This window comes from Pristis pectinata, chromosome 7 (assembly GCF_009764475.1).
Source record: "Pristis pectinata isolate sPriPec2 chromosome 7, sPriPec2.1.pri, whole genome shotgun sequence".
NCBI lineage: Eukaryota > Metazoa > Chordata > Chondrichthyes > Rhinopristiformes > Pristidae > Pristis > Pristis pectinata.
In genome coordinates this window covers 18304116-18321753 of record NC_067411.1, presented here as the reverse complement: position 1 = coordinate 18321753, position 17638 = coordinate 18304116, and the positions used below count along the sequence as shown (strand labels likewise).

General features: G+C 44.0%; 1 protein-coding gene across 2 annotated transcripts in view; it reads left to right on the top strand.

Annotated features, from left to right (window-relative positions):
* Positions 1–1908: 1908 nt before the first annotated feature.
* Positions 1909–17638, top strand: part of dctd (dCMP deaminase) — a 46634-nt gene continuing 30904 nt past the window's right edge. Inside the window, exons 1-2 of one of the 2 annotated variants that reach the window (XM_052020537.1) lie at positions 1909–2099; positions 16146–16254. In XM_052020537.1, coding sequence (XP_051876497.1) covers positions 2044–2099; positions 16146–16254 — 165 coding nt within the window. In that variant the 5' untranslated portion in view covers positions 1909–2043. The remainder of the gene's footprint in view (positions 2100–16145; positions 16255–17638) is intronic. The other variant, XM_052020538.1, reaches the window with a different exon arrangement.

Sequence of the window (17638 nt, the reverse complement as noted above, 5' to 3'; positions counted from 1 at the left end):
ATCACAAATGGATAACTTCTAGCAGATACAGACAGCAACAGTGAGTTTCTTTGGCGGACTGCAATATTCCTAGATGGGACTCATTATGACAGTGCTGGAGGCCACAGACAGATAGGTCAGAGAGGAAGCAAGATGGACATTTAAAGTGACAGACAACAAACAGGAAGTTCAGGAGTACTTCTGCACGGTACACAGAGGAGTTCGACAGAGTGATCACTTAATCTAAGTTTGGTCTCCGATATACCAAATGTAGTTCAAAAGATTAGAAGAAATGCAAGTGAATTTCTGGTTCACCTTTAAGGACTGTTTGGGTCCCTGGAAGGGGAAAAGGGAAGAGCTGAAAGGACGTATGTTGCACCTCATGCAGTTGCATGGGAAAGTGATGCAAGATGGGGAGTGATTGGTGGGGACGGAAGAGCACACCAAGGAGTTGCGAGGGGAATGGTCCTCTCCAAATGCTGAAGAGGGAGGAAGGGATTGCGTGTCTGCTGGTGGAATCACATTGAAGGTGGTGGAAATTGCAAAGTGCGATGTGTTGAATGTTGTGGCTGGTGGGTTGGAAGGTGAGGGCTAGGGAACTCTGACCCTGCTCTGTTCAGGAAGAAAGGGGATAAGTTGGCAGAATACGGAAAATAGATGAGATCTGTCAAAGGCTCTGTCCTGTACAGTAGAAGGGAAGCCATGGTTCAGGAAGAAGAAAGACATTTCAAAGGCACCTGTGCAGAAAGTCTCATCATCTGAACAAATAGGACATGTTTGGAGCAACTGGGAGAATGGAATAGTATCCTTACAGTCAATTAATGATTCAATAACCTTCCATCATATGGTCAGAAATGGGGATAATTTGCTGATTATTACACAATGTTTGATTCCATTTTCAATTCCTCAGCAAATAAAGCAGCCCATGCATGCAGAAAAAACTAGTTTAAAAGCAATGTGTCTCCCATGACTTGGTATGGAGACTCTGCCTAGGAGGGGTGCTGTCGGGCAGGCCTGGAAAAATATTGTAGCTGCTCAGCACTGAGATGTGTGGTTCAAAGCTGCACACCGACTGGCATGATGCATGTGAACCATAGCTGGGAACTGATGGTACTCCCAACCACATAGAGAAATCTCTGAGCTAGGCAGAGCTGTGCCGGTAGACAAAGGGGAAGACAGATCCATCACATCCAAGAGGAGGCGATGAGACTGTAGGATCCTGACACTCTGTCAACACATAGAGCAGGTAACGCCAGTCCCCAGCAATGGCCCATGGTCACTGTCCCAGGCACGGTCCAGCAGAGCCGCACTTCTCAGTGCTGAGGGGGCCATATTACTTGTCCTACCACCCAATCCCAGCCCTCACAGATAGCCTCTCCATTAGGAGCTGTGAGTTTTCATTGCTGCAGGAAAAGTTCCTGGAGGGCAAAGATTCATGCCAGGTGGCAGGGACCCAGGTTCCCGCTACTTCAAGATGCAATAGTGGAGAGAGTAGGAGTTTGCGCCAGTGTCCCGGGACAGCAGCAGTGTTGGTGTAACACATCTCTTTATCAATGACAATACCTCCTCTTAGTGCTAACTTCATTAACACTCACGTTCCTGGGAATGCATCATGAACACCAAAGCAATACCGGCGCCAATGCACTATTGCAAATGCATCCCTGAGACAGCCGGCACAGGCACAACCCCAACCCCAACCCCCAGTGCGGTGGTCCGGCCCATCCTTTGATCTGGATTCTGCCCCGACCCCGGTGCGGCAGAGCCACACCCACAGAGCAGGACCGCCCCGCCCCTTTGGTGAGCTGGGCCCCGCCCCTTTAGTGAGCTGGGCCCCGCCCACCGAGCAGGACCGCCCCGCCCCGCCCCTTTGGTCAGCTGGGCCCCACCGAGCGAGCGATCTCCTGGGCCCCGCCCACTCAGCCAGGAGCTGGGCGTGATGTGGGCGCAGACTGGCAGTTGGCGAGCACCAATCGGAGCGCGGGAGCTGGAAAAGCGCGCCAACCGAGTGGTCTCGGCGGAGGGGGAAGCGACAGAGTGAGGTGCGCGGACGGGAACGGGTTCGCAATGCTTGGATCGGGCGTCGCCGAGCAGGAGCTATCCTGTCAAACCGATGTCGACAGGTAATATTTGTTATAACTGAGGCAGAGACGGGGCTTAACGCTAGGTCACTGCTGGTAATGGAGTGATACCTCTCGCCACTGCCTTCGGCCTGTGGCGAGAGGTATCACTCCATTACCGTGGCATGGCGGGGGCCGGCAAGATCAAGCTATGCAGCGCAGTGCTGACCGGGGAGTAACCAACTCTACCGATCCCATTTACCAACACTTGCTCCGTAACGTATACTTTGGCTATTCACCTGCTCCTCCCAGATGTTGTGAGTGTAGCTGCCTCCACTGCCCCTTTGCTTCCACCTGTCGCCTCCCAGCTTCTGTCGCTATCTCCAGCCTTCACTTCCCCACCCCCACCCCACTTGCCCATCAACCCCTCCTCACCTGGATCCACCTATCACTTGCCTATTCTTGCTCCACCCCTCCCCTTCACCTCTTTATACTGCTGAAGAAGGTGGCATCCGTCATTAAGGACCCTCACCACCTGGGATATGCCTTCTTCACATTATTACCATCGGCACTGCGAGATGTCCATAGGGGAATGCTGCCGACTGCCACATTCCCAGGCTGCAGGAGTACGTGCTGAGGGATGCACTGAAGCTGGGTGCAGCCAACACAAGGGCTCGGTGGGGAAGGATGACAGTTTAGGGTTCTTCTGCCACAGGAGAGGGAGGGGTTGGGTCGGGTCAGGTCAGGTGAGGAAGCCCATTAAAGATTGAAAATATGAGATTGGGGTATCACCCCAGGGAGCCACACGAGTGGCATTGGTGCTGTGGTTTGTATAAAAAGTAACACTAATAATTGACCTGTACACGAATGTAAAGGTTTGCATTGTTTTATTATTGTATATAGTTTGTCTTTTATTATGAATAAAGTTTATTTTGGTTAAAAAAAATTATTGCCATCGGGGAGGAGGTACAGGAGCCTGAAGACCCACACTCAATGTGTCAGGAACGGCTTCTTCCCCTCCCGTCATCAGATTTCTGAATGGTCTGTGAACACTACCTCATTCTTCCTCTTTTGCACTATTTATTTATTTTTGTAACAGTAATTTTTATGCCTTTATGTCTTGCACTGTACTGTTGCCGCAAAACAACAAATTTCACGACGTATGTCAGTGATAATAAATCTGATTCTGATTCCATCGTCCCTCTGCTCTTTCAGTCTAGCTGATGGGGTCTCGATCTGAAACGTTGACTATCCATTTCCCTCAACCCACTTTTTTTTTTGCTCTAGATTTTTTTGCTCTAGATTTCAGCAACCTGATTGCAACCACCCTTGGGGTGACGAATTCTTCCCCAAATCCCCTATAAATGCCTTACCTTAAACCTTTTGCTTTTGATCAGCCATATGAAAAGGTTTCTTGCCACCTACCCTGTCTATGACTCCTTAAATTGCATGTAGATAGGAGATCCTACTGGGCTGCTAGACTTTTTCTATGGGCAGGCCAAACTTCCTAAGTACCAATTACCCTCTTATGAAATTTCACCATAATAGCATAAAATGCAGCAGTTCTTGTAAATAAGTAACCTATCAACCACCATTTGCATTAACAATGGACCAGTTGCAGGTTGGTAGGTTACTTATTTACTAATTTGTTATTAATTACTACAAGTTGTTACTAATTTGTAAGAGCATTTCAGGAAGTTGTGTTTTACATTGAAATTTGCTTGGAGACATTGAGACAGCAGATTGAAATTTGCTGTTTGATCCTGTGATTAAGTGACATTTGAACCCTGTATCCTGTCTTCAAGTAGTCATCAATGATCGGCAGCAATAGATTAATACCAATAAGCTCCATTTACTCTCAATCAGAGATATAGCATGTTGCCCCTGCAAAGAAGGAAATATTAAACAACAAACCACCTTGTCACAGGCATTTCTAGAGTTGAATGACTAGGGATTAGTCAAATTATTCTTCATAGTCGAATGTTGTTGTTTGGAGTCTTAGTAGATTAAAAATTGTGAGGCGATTGACAAACTATTCTGCTGACTATCTTTTTATGTACAAGTTGGACAATGATATTGAGTCACTGGCAAGTTTGCAAGGACCCTTGCATTTGTCCTATTCTGGGGCATGCTGCTGATTATTGTTGGGAATTATGATGGGTAAAGAGGAAGCCATTTAAGCCCCCCCTCCCCCCCCCCCACTGAGTTTTTTGCCAGCTGTTAGGCAATCCTGCCAGTCTCCTTTGCTTATTTTTTTTTCACATCTTGTAACTTATTTCCACTCAAGTGCATATCTCAGTCTCTCAATCAGCTGCTCCAATGTCTCCACAAGCACTATTCATGTGGCCTATCCAGGGATCTATTTCTATAAAAAGCTCTATCATTTTTCAAAGTAATAACCACTTTCTCTGTAGTGATGAGCAGTATGCAATAAAATGTTTGATTTAGTTAGTTAAACCTATCAAACCTGTTTAAAATGCTGTTTTTGAGTCCTGTTCTGATTTCTTCACTTCAGAAAGGATGCACAGTACTGATACTACAGAGTGCGCAGAAAAGATTTACAGCGATAACTTTTCCATTCCAGGGATGAGTGATTTCAGCTCCAAGGTTAGACTGGAAAAGCTGGGATTGTTTTCCTTGGATCAAGGAAGGTTGAGAGGAGATGTAATTGAGCTGTTTGTGATGGGTTTGGACCCAGGAATGGACTCAAGAGAGATGGAAGGGGGCACGAGAAGGCCTTGGCGAGTAGGATTAAGGAAAACCCCAAGGCATTCTACTCATATGTGAAGAAGAGGAAGATGATTAGAGTGAAGGTAGGACCGATTAGGGATAGAGAAGGAAACGTGCCTGGAGTCAGAGGAGGTAGGGGACATCCTTAATGAATACTTTGCTTCAGTATTCACCTATGAGAGAGACCTTGACATTTGTGAGGACAGTGTAAAACAGACTGATAAACTAGAACATCTTGATGTTAAGAAGGAGGATGTGCTGGAACTTTTGAAAAACATTAGGATAGATAAGTCCCCAGGACTGGACAGGATATATCCCAAGATACTACCGGAAGCGAGGGAAGAGATTTCTGAGCCCTTGGCGATGATCTTTGCATCCTCACTGGCCACAGGAGTAGTACCAGATGATTGGAGGGTGGCAAATGTTATTCCTTTGTTCAAGAAAGGGAGCAGGGATAACCCTGGGAGTTATAGACCAGTGAGTCTAGTTCAGTGGTGGGCAAATTATTGGAAAAGATTCTTAGGGACAGGATTTATGAGCATTTGGAGAAGCATAGTCTGATTAGGGATAATCAACAGGGCTCTGTTAGGGGCAGGTCATTCCTCATAAGTCTGATTGAATTCTTTGAGGATGTGACAAAACACATTGAGGGTAGAGCAGTGTATATGGACTTTAGTAAGGCGGTTGATAACGTTCCCCATGATAGGCTCATACAGAAGGTCAGGAGGCATGGGATCCAGGGAAACTTGGCTGTGTGGATTCGCAACTGGCTTGCCCATAGAAGGCAGACGGTGGTTGTAGATGGAGCATATTCTGCCTGGAGGTCGGTGACCAGTGGTGTTCTGCAGGGATCTGTCCTGGGACCTCCGCTCTTTGTGATTTTTATAAGTGACTTGGAAGAGGAAGTGGAAGGGTGGGTTAGTAAGTTTGCAGATGACACAAAGGTTGGTAGTGTTGTGGATAGTGTAGAAGATTGTCAACATTTACAATGGGACATTGATAGGATGCAAAGCTGGGCTGAGAAATGGCAGATGGAGTTCAACCCTGAAAAGTGTGAAGTGATTCACTTTGGAAGGTTGAATTTGAAGGCAGAATACAGGGTTAATGGCAAGATTCTTAGCAGTGTGGAGGAACATGGGGATCTTGGGGCCCAAGTCCATAGATCCCTCAAAGTTGCCACGTAAGTTGATAGGGTTGTTAAGAAGGCATATGGCATGTTGGCCCTCATTAGTAGGGGGGTTGAATTCAAGAGCCACAAGGTAGTGTTGCAGCTCTATAAAACCCTGGTTAGACCACACTTAAAATATTGTGTTCAGTTCTGGTCACCTCACTGTAGGAAGGATGTGGAAGCTTTAGAAAGGGTACAGAGGAGATTTACCGGATGCAACCTGGATTGGAGAGCATGTCTTATGAGGATAGGTTGAGTGAGCTAGGGCTTTTTTCTTTGGAGCGAAGGAGGATGAGAGGTGACCTGATAGCGGTGTACAAGATGATAAGAGGCACAGATCGTGTGGGTAGCCAGAGACCGTTTCCCAGGGCGGAAATGGCTAACACGAGGGGACATAATTTTAAGGTGTTTGGAGGAAAGTACGGAGAGTGGTGGGTGCGTGGAACGTGCTTCCAGGGGTGCTGTTAGAGGCAGATACATTAGGGACATTTAAGAGACTCTTAGATAGACACATGGATGATAGAAAAATGGAGGGGTTCATGGGATGGAATGGTTAGATTGATCTTGCAGTAGGTTAAAATGTCGGCACAACGTTATGGACTGAAGGGCCTGTACTATGTTGTAGTGTTCCCATTAACTCAAGAATGAAAGAACATGGGAGCGAGTGTGGGCCACCTGGCCTGCCTAATCTGCCATTCAATAGAACATAGAACAGTACAGCACAGGAACAGTCCCTTTGGCCCACGATATCTGTGCTGACCATGCCAATCTAACTCATTCCATCTTCCTACAGAAGGTCCATATCCCTCTTCCCTGCCTGTTCATGTGCCTGTTCAAATGCCTCTTAAATTATAGTATCTGCTTCCACCACTTCCCCTGGCAGTGCATTCCAGGCATCTGCCACTTTTAAGTACTTGCCATGAAAATCTCCTTTAAACTTCCCCTTCTCACCTTAAAGCTATGCCCTCTAGTATTTGACATTTCCACCCTGAGGAAAAGACTATCTCGCCTGTCTATGCCTCTGATAATTTTACATACTTCTATCAGGTCACCCCTCAGCCTCTGATGCTCCAGAGAAAACATAGAACCATAGAACAATACAGCACAATACAGGCCCTTCGGCCCACCATGTTGTGCCTAAGACTATCTAACCCCTTCCTCCCACATATCCTCCTATTTTAAGTTCTTCCATATGCTTATCTAACAATGTCTGGACACATTACTCTAAGTGTGGTCTAACCAGAGTTTTGTAGAGCTGCATCATTACCTCGCGGCTCTTAAACTCATTCCCACGACTTATGAAAGCTAACGTCCCATAAGCTTTCTTAACTACCCTATCCACCTGTGAGGCAACTTTCAGTGATCTGTGGATATCAACCCCCAGATCCCTCTGCTCCTCCACACTCCCCGGAATCCTGCCATTAACCTTGTACTCCGCCCTGGAGTTTGTCCTTCCAAAGTGTACGACCTCACACTTCTCTGGATTGAACTCCATGTGCCACTTCTCAGCCCAGCTCTGCATCCTATCAATAGCCCTTTAAGCTTCAACAGCCCTCCACACTATCCACAACACCACTGATCGTTGTGTCATCTGCAAACTTGCTAACCCACCCTTCCACCCCCTCATCCAAGTCATTAATAAATATCATGAAAAGTAGGGGTCCAAGAACAGATCCTTGTGGGACACCACTAGTCACAGCCCCCCAATTTGAATGCACTCCCTCCACCACAATCCTCTGCTTTCTACAGGCAAGCCAATTCTAAATCCACATGGCCAAGCCTCCCTGGATCCCTTGCCCTCTGACCTCCTGAAGAAGCCTACCATGTGGAACCTTGTCAAACACCTTACTAAAATCCATGTAGACCACATCTACTGCACTACCCTCATCAATCTTCCTGGTCACCTCCTCAAAGAACCCTATCAGGCCTGTGAGGCAAGATCTTCCCTTCACAAAGCCATGCTGGCTTTCCCTAATCAGTCCATGATTCTTTAAATACTCATAGATCCTATCTCCTAGAATCCTTTCCAACAGCTTGCCCACCACAGACGTAAGGCTCACTGGTCTGTAATTCCCTGGACTATCCCTACTACCTTTTTTGAATAAGGGGACAACATTTGCCACCCTCCAATCCTCTGGTACCATTCCCATGGACAATGAGGACTCAAAGATCCTAGCCAACGGTTCAGCAATCTCCTCCCTCACCTCATGAAGCAGCCTGGGGAATATTCCGTCAGGCCCCGGGGACTCATCTGTCCTAATATTTTCTAACAGCTTCAACACATCCTCGCTCTTGATATCTACATGCTCCACAATATTAACCTTACCAACACTGTCCTCAGCATCATCAAGGCCCCTCTCCTTGGTGAATACTGAAGAGAAGTATTCATTGAGAACCTCACCCACTTCCACAGCTTTTAGGCACATCTTCCCACCTTTGTCTCTAATCAGACCTACCTTTACTCTCGTCATCCTTCTGCTCTTCACGTATGAGGACAAAAGCCTTGGGATTCTCCTTAACCCTAGTTGTTCCACCTCTCTTGTCACCCATGGTTCCTTCACCCTGCCATTCTTTCTCTGCTTCACCGGGACAAATTTGTCCCAAACATCCTGCAAGAGATCCCTGAATACCGACCACATCTCCATAGTACATTTTCTTTCAAAAAAAAAGTCATCCCAATTTACACTCTCAAGTTCTAGCCTTATAGCCTCATAATTTACCTTTCCCTAATTAAATATCTTTCCGTCCTCTTTGCTCCTATCCTTGTCCATGACAATGCTAAAGGTTATGGAGCGGTGGTCACTGTCCCCAAATGCTCACCTACCGAGAGATCTGTCACCTGACCCAGTTCATTACCTAATACTAGATCTAATACGGCATTCCCTCTAGTCGGCCTGTCAACATACTGTGACAGGAATCCGTCCTGGACACACTTAACAAACTCTGCCCCATCTAAACCTTTGGCACTAAGCAGGTGCCAATCAATATTTGGGAAGTTGAAGTCTCCCATGATAACAACCCTGTTATTCTTGCACCTTTCCAAAATCTGCCTCCCAATCTGCTCCTCAGTATCCCTGCTGCTAATGGGGGGCCTATAGCATACTCCCAGTATAGTAACTGCTCCTTTCTTGTTCCTAACTTCCACCCATAACTGACTCTAGAAAGGATCCTTCTATGTTATCCACCCTTTCTGCAGCTGTAATAGTATCCCTGACCAGTATCGCCGCCGCCACCCCACCCACCACCCCCCAACCCGTTTGAAACACTAAAACTCAGGAATATTCAATATCCATTCCTACTCTGGTGACAGCCAAGTCTCTGCAAGAGCCACAATATCATAGTCCCATGTACTTATCCAAGCTCTCAGTTCATCACCCTTATTCCTGATACTTCTTGCATTTAAGTAAATGCACTTTAGCCCATCCACCTTTCTACTTTTATACCCTGTACTCTGCTTCTCCTTCCTCAAAGTCTCAAAGTCACGGGAGCGTAGCGGTTAGCGCAATGCTATTACAGCGCCAGCGATCGGGGTTCGATTCCCATTGCTGTCTGTAAGGAGTTTGTGCGTTCTCCCGTGTCTGCGTGGGTTTCCTCCGGGTGCTCCGGTTTCCTCCCACATTCTAAAGATGTATGGGTAGGTTAATTTGGGGATTTAAAATGGGCGGCACTGACTCGTTGGGCCGGAAGGGCCTGTTACCACGCTGTAAATAAAATTTAAAAATTTATGTTAGATCTGACTTTTCCCCATCCTGTTCTTCCCCTGACCTACCCCTCTGGTTCCCATCCCCCTCGCAAACTAGTTTTAAACCCTCCTGAACCACCCTAGCAAACCTGCCTGCAAGGATATTGGCCCTCCCCTTGGGTTCAGGTGTAACCCATCCTTTCTGTACAGGTCCCACCTTCCCCAGAAGTGATCCCAATAATCCAAAAATCTAAAACCTTCCCTCCTGCACCAACTCCTCAGCCACGTATTCATTTGCCATCTCCTCCTGTTCCTACCTTCACTATCGCACGGCACTGGCAGCAATCCTGAGATTGCTACCCTTGAGGTCCTGTTCTTCAGCCTTCTGCCTAGCTCCCTGAGCTCACATTTCAGGATCTCATCCCTCTTCCTACCTTTGTCATTGGTACCAACGTGTACCACGACCTCTGGCTGTTCTCCCTCCTGCTCAAGAATCCTGTGGACCCGATCAGAGACATCCCAGACCCTGGCACCTGGGAGGCAACGTACCATCCGGGATTCATGCTCACTTCCACAGAACCTCCTATCTGTTTCCCTGTTTATCGAGTCCCCAATCTCTACTGCCCTCCTCTTCTCCCTTCTGAGCAGTGCCAGAGACCTGGCTACTGCTGCTTGATCCCTGCAGGTCATCCCCCTCAACAGCTTCCAAAGCGGAAAACCTGTTATTGAGGGGAACAGCCTCCAGGGTCCTCTGCACTATCTGCCTGTTCGTTTTCTTTTTCCTTTTCTCTCCCCTGACAGTCACCCTTCTATCTACTTCCTGGACCCCAGAAGTACCTGCTCTAAGGGGGGGGGGGGGGGTGACTTTCTCCCGATGCACAGTATCTACATAACTCTCTCCCTCCCTGATGCTTCGCAGTGTTTGAAGCTGCAACTCCAGCTCATCGATTGTGAGCTGAAGCTCCTCCAGCCTCAAGCACCTACTGAAGATGCGGTCACCGTGCACCCCAGCAGGGTCCACTAGCTCCCACATCATGCAGCTGCAGCACACCACCACGTCCTCCATCTAAACTAATTCTTTCCCTACCTAGTTTTATCCTACTTAAAAGTTTATAACAGTAATAGGTAACACTTACCTTTACCTACCAGCTACTCACCCGCCTCGCCCCTTTACGCCTAAGCCCCTTGAGCCAAAGCCCAAAACACTCTGTTCCCACTCACTAGCTGCCTGCTCCAATGCTGCCCGCTGGTTATGGCAGTCTTTTTAAACTGCTTGCGCGCTACCGATTGACGTCATGCGCCTGCGCAGTTACTCCCCGCTATCCCCGAACCGTTAGGAAAAAAAAACGTATCTGTTTGGAACTCCTCGGCTGCTTCCGCTCGCTCGCTGCTCTATCCAGATCGAAAAGTTTGTCCAACCTCTCCTTAGCAATATCCTGGTGATCCTCTTCTACACCCTCTCCAAATCATCTATGCCCTTCCTGTAATGAGGCGACTAGAACTGAATGCAATATTTGAAATGTGGCCTAACCAAATATGATTATGGCTGTGGCCTCAATTCCTCTTTCTGTCCTAGCTCCCCATAGCCCTTAATTCTCTGATATTTCAAAAATGTGTCTATTTCCACTTCCAGTGATCTACCCTCCACAATTCCCTGGGGTAGAAAATTCCAGAGATTCACTACCCTCTGCAAGAAGAAATTTCTACACATCTTTATTTTAAAAGACTGGCTCCTTCTAACCTGGCACAGGTATAAAAAGTTCTAGATCTTCTCCCCTCTCCCATTGGGCAGAAGATACAAAAGCCTGAAAGCATGTACCACCAGGCTCAAAGACAGCTTCTATCCCACTGTTATTGAACAGTTTCCTAGTACGATAAGATGGACTCTTGACCTGACAATGTACCTTGTTATGACCTTGCACCTTATTGTCTACCTGCACTGCACTTTCTCTGTAGCTGTTACACTTTATTCTGCATTCTGTATTTTACCTTGTACTACCTCATTGTAATGTGTAATGAATTGATCTGTGTGAATGGTATGCAAGACAAGTTTTTCACTACCTTGGTACAAATAAAGCAATTCCAATTCCAAATAAAGAGGCAAGATGAATGTGTAGGAAAACCTTTTTTTAAGACCCTGGTTGGCACAGATGAATTGGGCAGAAGGGCCTGTTTCCGTGCTATATGACTCTATTTGTGGAGTAGAGCTCACCACCTGTAAGAATAGGGAAACTTTTTAAGGCGAAATGGATAGGCTTTGACAGGAAACAATTGGCAGGGTTATGGGGAAAGAGTGGGCAAAGGGAACTGATGGGATTGTGTTATCTGTGCACAGCAGAGACTCAATGGGACAAATCATTGCCTTCCATGCCATAAGAATTCTATGATTCCATGATTTTGAAATCCAGTAGTAGGACTGTGCCTTTTTATTTTTCCCTAACTTTTCTATCAGCTAATTTGCTATACAAAATGTAGACTGCATGTGTTTAAAGTTAACTAAACTGGGGTTTTTGGAGTTGGGTTGGTGGGAGGGAAGCAGTTGGTGTGTAAAGTATATTGGAGAAATATAAATGTTTCCAAGTCTTATCAGTAGCATGATGCGGAAACTCTTGAAGGTGGTGGTGGCTTATGTGTGGTCACATAGTTACGTGGTTTAAAAAACAAATCAATGTTGTGTATGAGGTTGGTGGAAGATGAATTGATAAATATTTTAAGAGTTATGATGAGATGGTGGTTGGATTTAGACCCAGACTGTTTAAGTTTTCCTGACTGATAAAGGCTGAAAACTGACTTTGAACAAATTATACTGCCAAAACCAAACAAAATCACGTCAGAATTCCCTGCAGTTTAGATAAGGAACTGTTATCTTTTGTGTTGCAAGCAATCTGAACAAAAACTGTGCTGTTAATAATTTCTAGTGTTGCTATCTTAATATGTGACAAAAAAAATCAACATCTGGTAGTCTGGTTAAAATATCTTTCACAAAAACATTTGTTTACCTCTGAACTACAATAAGCCAGCAATAAAACTTGAATGAAAGTAAACGATAAAACCAACCTGGGCAGAGTACAGGTACATAAGCAGCATGCATACAGTTATTTTTAAGCAGACAATGTGAAGTTTCAGACCATCTAACCTCCATGCACATTAGGTTCAGTGTATTTAAGAACTGACAACTGTAGATGCTTTTCAATTTTGAATATAGCTCATACTGTGGCCATAAAAATACGTACCAATTAATAAAATACATAACAATCAAAAGAATAGTGCAGGTCTCTGTGATAGTGCATTTTTAACTATCTCAAAATTACTTAAATGCACCATCACGGAGACCTGCACTATTCAAATTGCTTTAAATAATTAGGCAAATTGCTTTAAACAATTCTGATTAAAGATTATTTGCTGAAAATGTTAACTATTTCTCTCTCCACAAATGCTGCCTGAACTTCTGAGCACTTCTGTCATTTTCTACTTTTATTTCAGGTTTTCAGAATCTGAAGCTTTTTTGCTTTTTGAGAAATGGGTTTGTTTACTACTTTATATGAAATTCAGAGTTTAGTTTTGCACCTGATTTGTGTCAATGCAATCGAAGGAAATTTACTTTTTAACATGTGGATGGAACCATTGCAATGGGCTGAGAAGCATTTGTGGCAAAGATCAACAGATGGTCATGCACAGCAAGTGCCATAGTGAATTTGCTTACGTAGCACACTTTTGTACCCAAGTTTCCTTGATCTATTGAGCAGGATATTTGAATTCCAATTGCACATTGTCTAGTGTAAAATACACACGAAATTTCATCTTTGTGCAGCAAATGATGGCAGATGCTATAAATAAGGAGTCCATTCTCTTTTCTCCCCCCCCCCCCCCAAAAAAAATGCTTGAAATACTCAGCAGATCAGGCAGTATCTATGGCGAGAGAAACAGAATTAATGTTTCAGTTGATGGCCTTTCTTCAGAATTGGGATATTTAGAAAATGCTTTAAGTTGCTGAGAAGGGGGAGGGGTGGAGAGGGCACAAGGGAATGTCTGCGATAGAGTGGGGACTAGGAGATATTGAATGGCACAGGTTGGTGATCACTCAGAGGGTTAAGAAAGCTTGTTAATAGCAGTTAGCTGAGCTTAAGATATAAGTAGGAGAACAGATGAAGGAGAATTAACAAGCCCATACTGGAACTGAGATAGAAAATACAGCAATTGCTGGAAATCTGAAATGGAGGATGCAGGGAAAGCACTGCAGGTTGGTAATTTGTTTAGTATCGTCACGTACTGAGATACAGTGAAAAGCTTTGTTTTGCATACCATCCAGACGATCGTTCCAAACACAAGTACATTGAGGTAGTACAAAAAGAAAAGCAATAACAGAATACAGGATATAATGTTACGGAGAAAGTGCAGTGCAGGTAGACAAATAAGGAGCAAGGGCTGTGACAAGGTGGATTGAAAGATTGGGAGTTCATCTTTATCATACAAGAGGTCAATTCAAGAGTCAAATGCAGCATTTGTGGAGAAAGAATAACTGAATTGTGTGAATTCCTCTAATGTATATAAAATTGATTTCAGGATCAGTATTGTATGTTGTGGAACTGACTAGATCTGATACTGTGCAGCAAGTTGAGGGTTAATTATGTTGTAAAGTAGGTCCTTGGAAAGACTGCCCATAATATGATTGAGCTATGTCTTTTTCAAATCAAGTGTGAAGTTCTATCTAAACAAAAACTCATTGTGAATGGAATTAACTATTTGAAAATTTTTGCTTCAGCATGATAGGGCTGAATGCCTGTGCCCTATGTATTAACACTATATGATTCTAGCTTTTTATTCCAGTTTACTTACTTATTTGAATTCTGTATTAGCTGTGGTGGAACTTGATCAATAGCCCCGGTAATAGTCAATCAATTAAATCACTACGCTACCTTAATTCATTGGGTAAAGCTCTTCTGTGCTCAACCTGCAATCTGAATTAGTCTCTTATCTCCATATTTTATTTCTGGTTCCTTCTAGACTTGGATTTGTTGCTCTTCCTGTGTTTTTAAAAAAAAGGCTAAGGCTTAGTGTAGGGAATCATGATCTAACCTATTGTCTAGATCTCAGACTGGTACTTGTTACTATAGTAGTTCCTCCCTCCCTCCCTCATAGAATCCATTTATAGACCAATGATCTTTTAAAATACATCATAATCAAAGCTGACCTTGCACGACTCAATCAAATAGAGTTTGTTGTCTTATCAACTAATTACACAATGGCATCTGCTTGCAGCCCAATTGACTGACCTTACTTGAAACTTTAGACTATTTTCCCCTCCAGATAAACTGTGAATTTCTAGGATTTTCTCTCAATATTTCCAGCATTTGTGTTTGGTACTTTATCTCTGACTTGAGTACCTCATGTTTTATCTTCAGTTGTTTATCCAGAGTGCAAAACTTTGGGGGCTCTTTTCTCTCTCTCCTTTGTGTGCCAGTAATCACCTGTGCCACAGTGATTCTGTGTAAGGCTTCCTTTGATTTCTCCTCATTCATCAAATTGGTTTGTGTATCAAATTTGGTAAATTGGTTTATTATTGTCACATGTATAGTGAAAAACTTGTCTTGCATACTGTTCATACAAATTAATTCATTACAACAGTGCATTGAGGTAGTAAAAGGTAAAACAATAACAGAATGCAGAATAAAGTGTTACAGTTACAGAGAAAATGCAGTGCAGGCAGACAATCAGGTGCAAGGTCATAACAAGGTAGATTGTGAGGTCAAGAGTCCACCTTATTGTACTAGCGAACTGTTCAATAGTCCTATAACAGTGGGATAGAAGCTGTCCTTGAGCCTGGTGGTACGTGCTTTCAGGCTTTTGTATCTTCTGCCCGATGGGAAAGAAGAGAAGAGAGAATGTCCGGCTGGGTTGGGTCATTGATTAGGTTGGCTGCTTTACTGAGGTAGTGAGAAGTATAGACAGAGTCCGTGGAGGGGAGGCTGGTTTTTGTGATGTGCTGAGCTGTGTCCACAACTCTTCAGTTTCTTGCAGTCATGGGCAGAGCGGTTGCCATGCTAAGCTGTGATGCATCTGGCTAGGATACTTCCAATGGCGCATCGATTAAAAATTGGTCAGGGATCAAAGGGAACATTCCACGTTTCTTTAGCCTCTTGAGGAAGTAAAGGTGTTGGTGAACTTTCTTGACCGTGGCGTCAATGTGGTTGGACCAGGACAAACTATTGGTGATGTTCACTCCTAGGAACTTGAAGTTCTCAACACTCTCAACCTTAGCACCGTTTTTGTAAACAGGAACATTCCTGAAGTCAATGACCAGCTCTTTTGTTTTGCTGATATTGAGGGAAAGATTGTTTTCATGACACCATGTCACTAGGCTCTCTATCTCATTCCTGTATTCCGGCTCATCATTATTTGAGATACAGCCCACTGCAGTGGTATCATCTGCAAACTTGTAAATGAAGTTGGAGCAGAATAATGTAAGATAAATGTTTGCAATGTGGTCCTAACTTTATCTGTGATGAGGTTCTGTTCAATTTTGTTATAGGGGTGATGTGGCAATATGCAGAAAACGAGAAGATTATCTTGAGTGGTCAGAATATTTTATGGCAGTGGCTTTTCTATCAGCACAGAGAAGCAAAGACCCAAACTCCCAGGTATGAGGAATTTCAGCTCATGAACAGAGGTCCTTGGTTTTTGGTCTGTATACACAATGTAGAATGAAGTTCCTTGTGTTTCTTCATTAACCTTGAGCAAGCTGTGAGCAATGCCTATCTTTGCACATTATTTTCCAGTCAGTGATTGTTGTCTGGATATTTCTCCCTTATTTCTAGGCATCTCTAGTCTCTCTCGAGCTCTCTTTCGCGCTCTGTCTCTCTCTGTTCATTTTCTAAACAGATGTAGATTGTAATTATATCAATGATCTTTATTTACAAATCACAACTGGGCCTTTTAGCGCAGCAGCAGAGCCAGAGGTGAGATAACCTATTTGGAACAGGTTATTTCTCCTTGCCTGAAGGGATAGTGGAATTAGGCTAAAAGGGGAACTGAATAAATTTGGGGAGAAGAATTTTTATTTTGTGTTGTTGTAGGTAAGTGGACATGGGAAAGGGACTCATTGTAAAGCTCCTTCAAAGAGTTGACGTAGGCAATATTGTCCAAATGGCTTCTTCCAAACTATATCATTGCAGAGCATGACTTGTGCTTTAAGACTGCTTTGTGTCTATGTATATTTCACTCTGTGCTCTCAAGCATTTTTGCGTTGGAGTTCATTTCCTCCTGAATTATTTCTTAATTTAGAATTTGTCTTCATTTATTACTGTAATAATGGTTGCTCTTTTATTATGCATTGAAACTAATGAAATGATGACACCAAACAGAGCCCTTCGCTAAAACAAAATACCTGTGTAGATCAAAATATCTGCAGATGCAGGAAATGTGAAATAAAAGCAGAAAATGCTGGAAGCACTCAGCAGGCCAGGCACCTTCTGCAGAAAGAGAAACAGTTAACATTTCTTCAGCCTGAAAAGTTAACACTTTGTCTTTCAGCAGATCTGCCAGACCTGTGAGTATTTGCAACATTTTCTGATTTTATTATAATAAAATGCCTGTTCTGTTTCTTTGCATAGCGAGTACTTCACTGAATGCTCATGGGATATAATTCTTTTAATATCATTTAATATCACTATTCATGTGTTGCTTAATTAAACTCAGTTATGAAGTAAATGATAATGAGTGAAACTCATTCATAAAATTATACTGCTGTTGAAAGTTGGGTTCATCTGACCTAGAGAAATGTGCTCTCACAGAATTGATGTGCCAATTTTATTTCAAATCCATGTTTCTTGATGCATACGCAGATGATGTGGCTTTGTGTGTCCCCCCCCACCAGTCGCTTGTATATTTCTGGGTGCCCAAATGCTTGTCAGGAAGTTTGCATTTTATCCCAGTGGAATTTTTATTCTTTCTAGTAGTTTTTTCCCCACTGTAAAAATTCTCTGAACTGACATAAATATGCAAAATTTTTTTGAGGTGAACGTC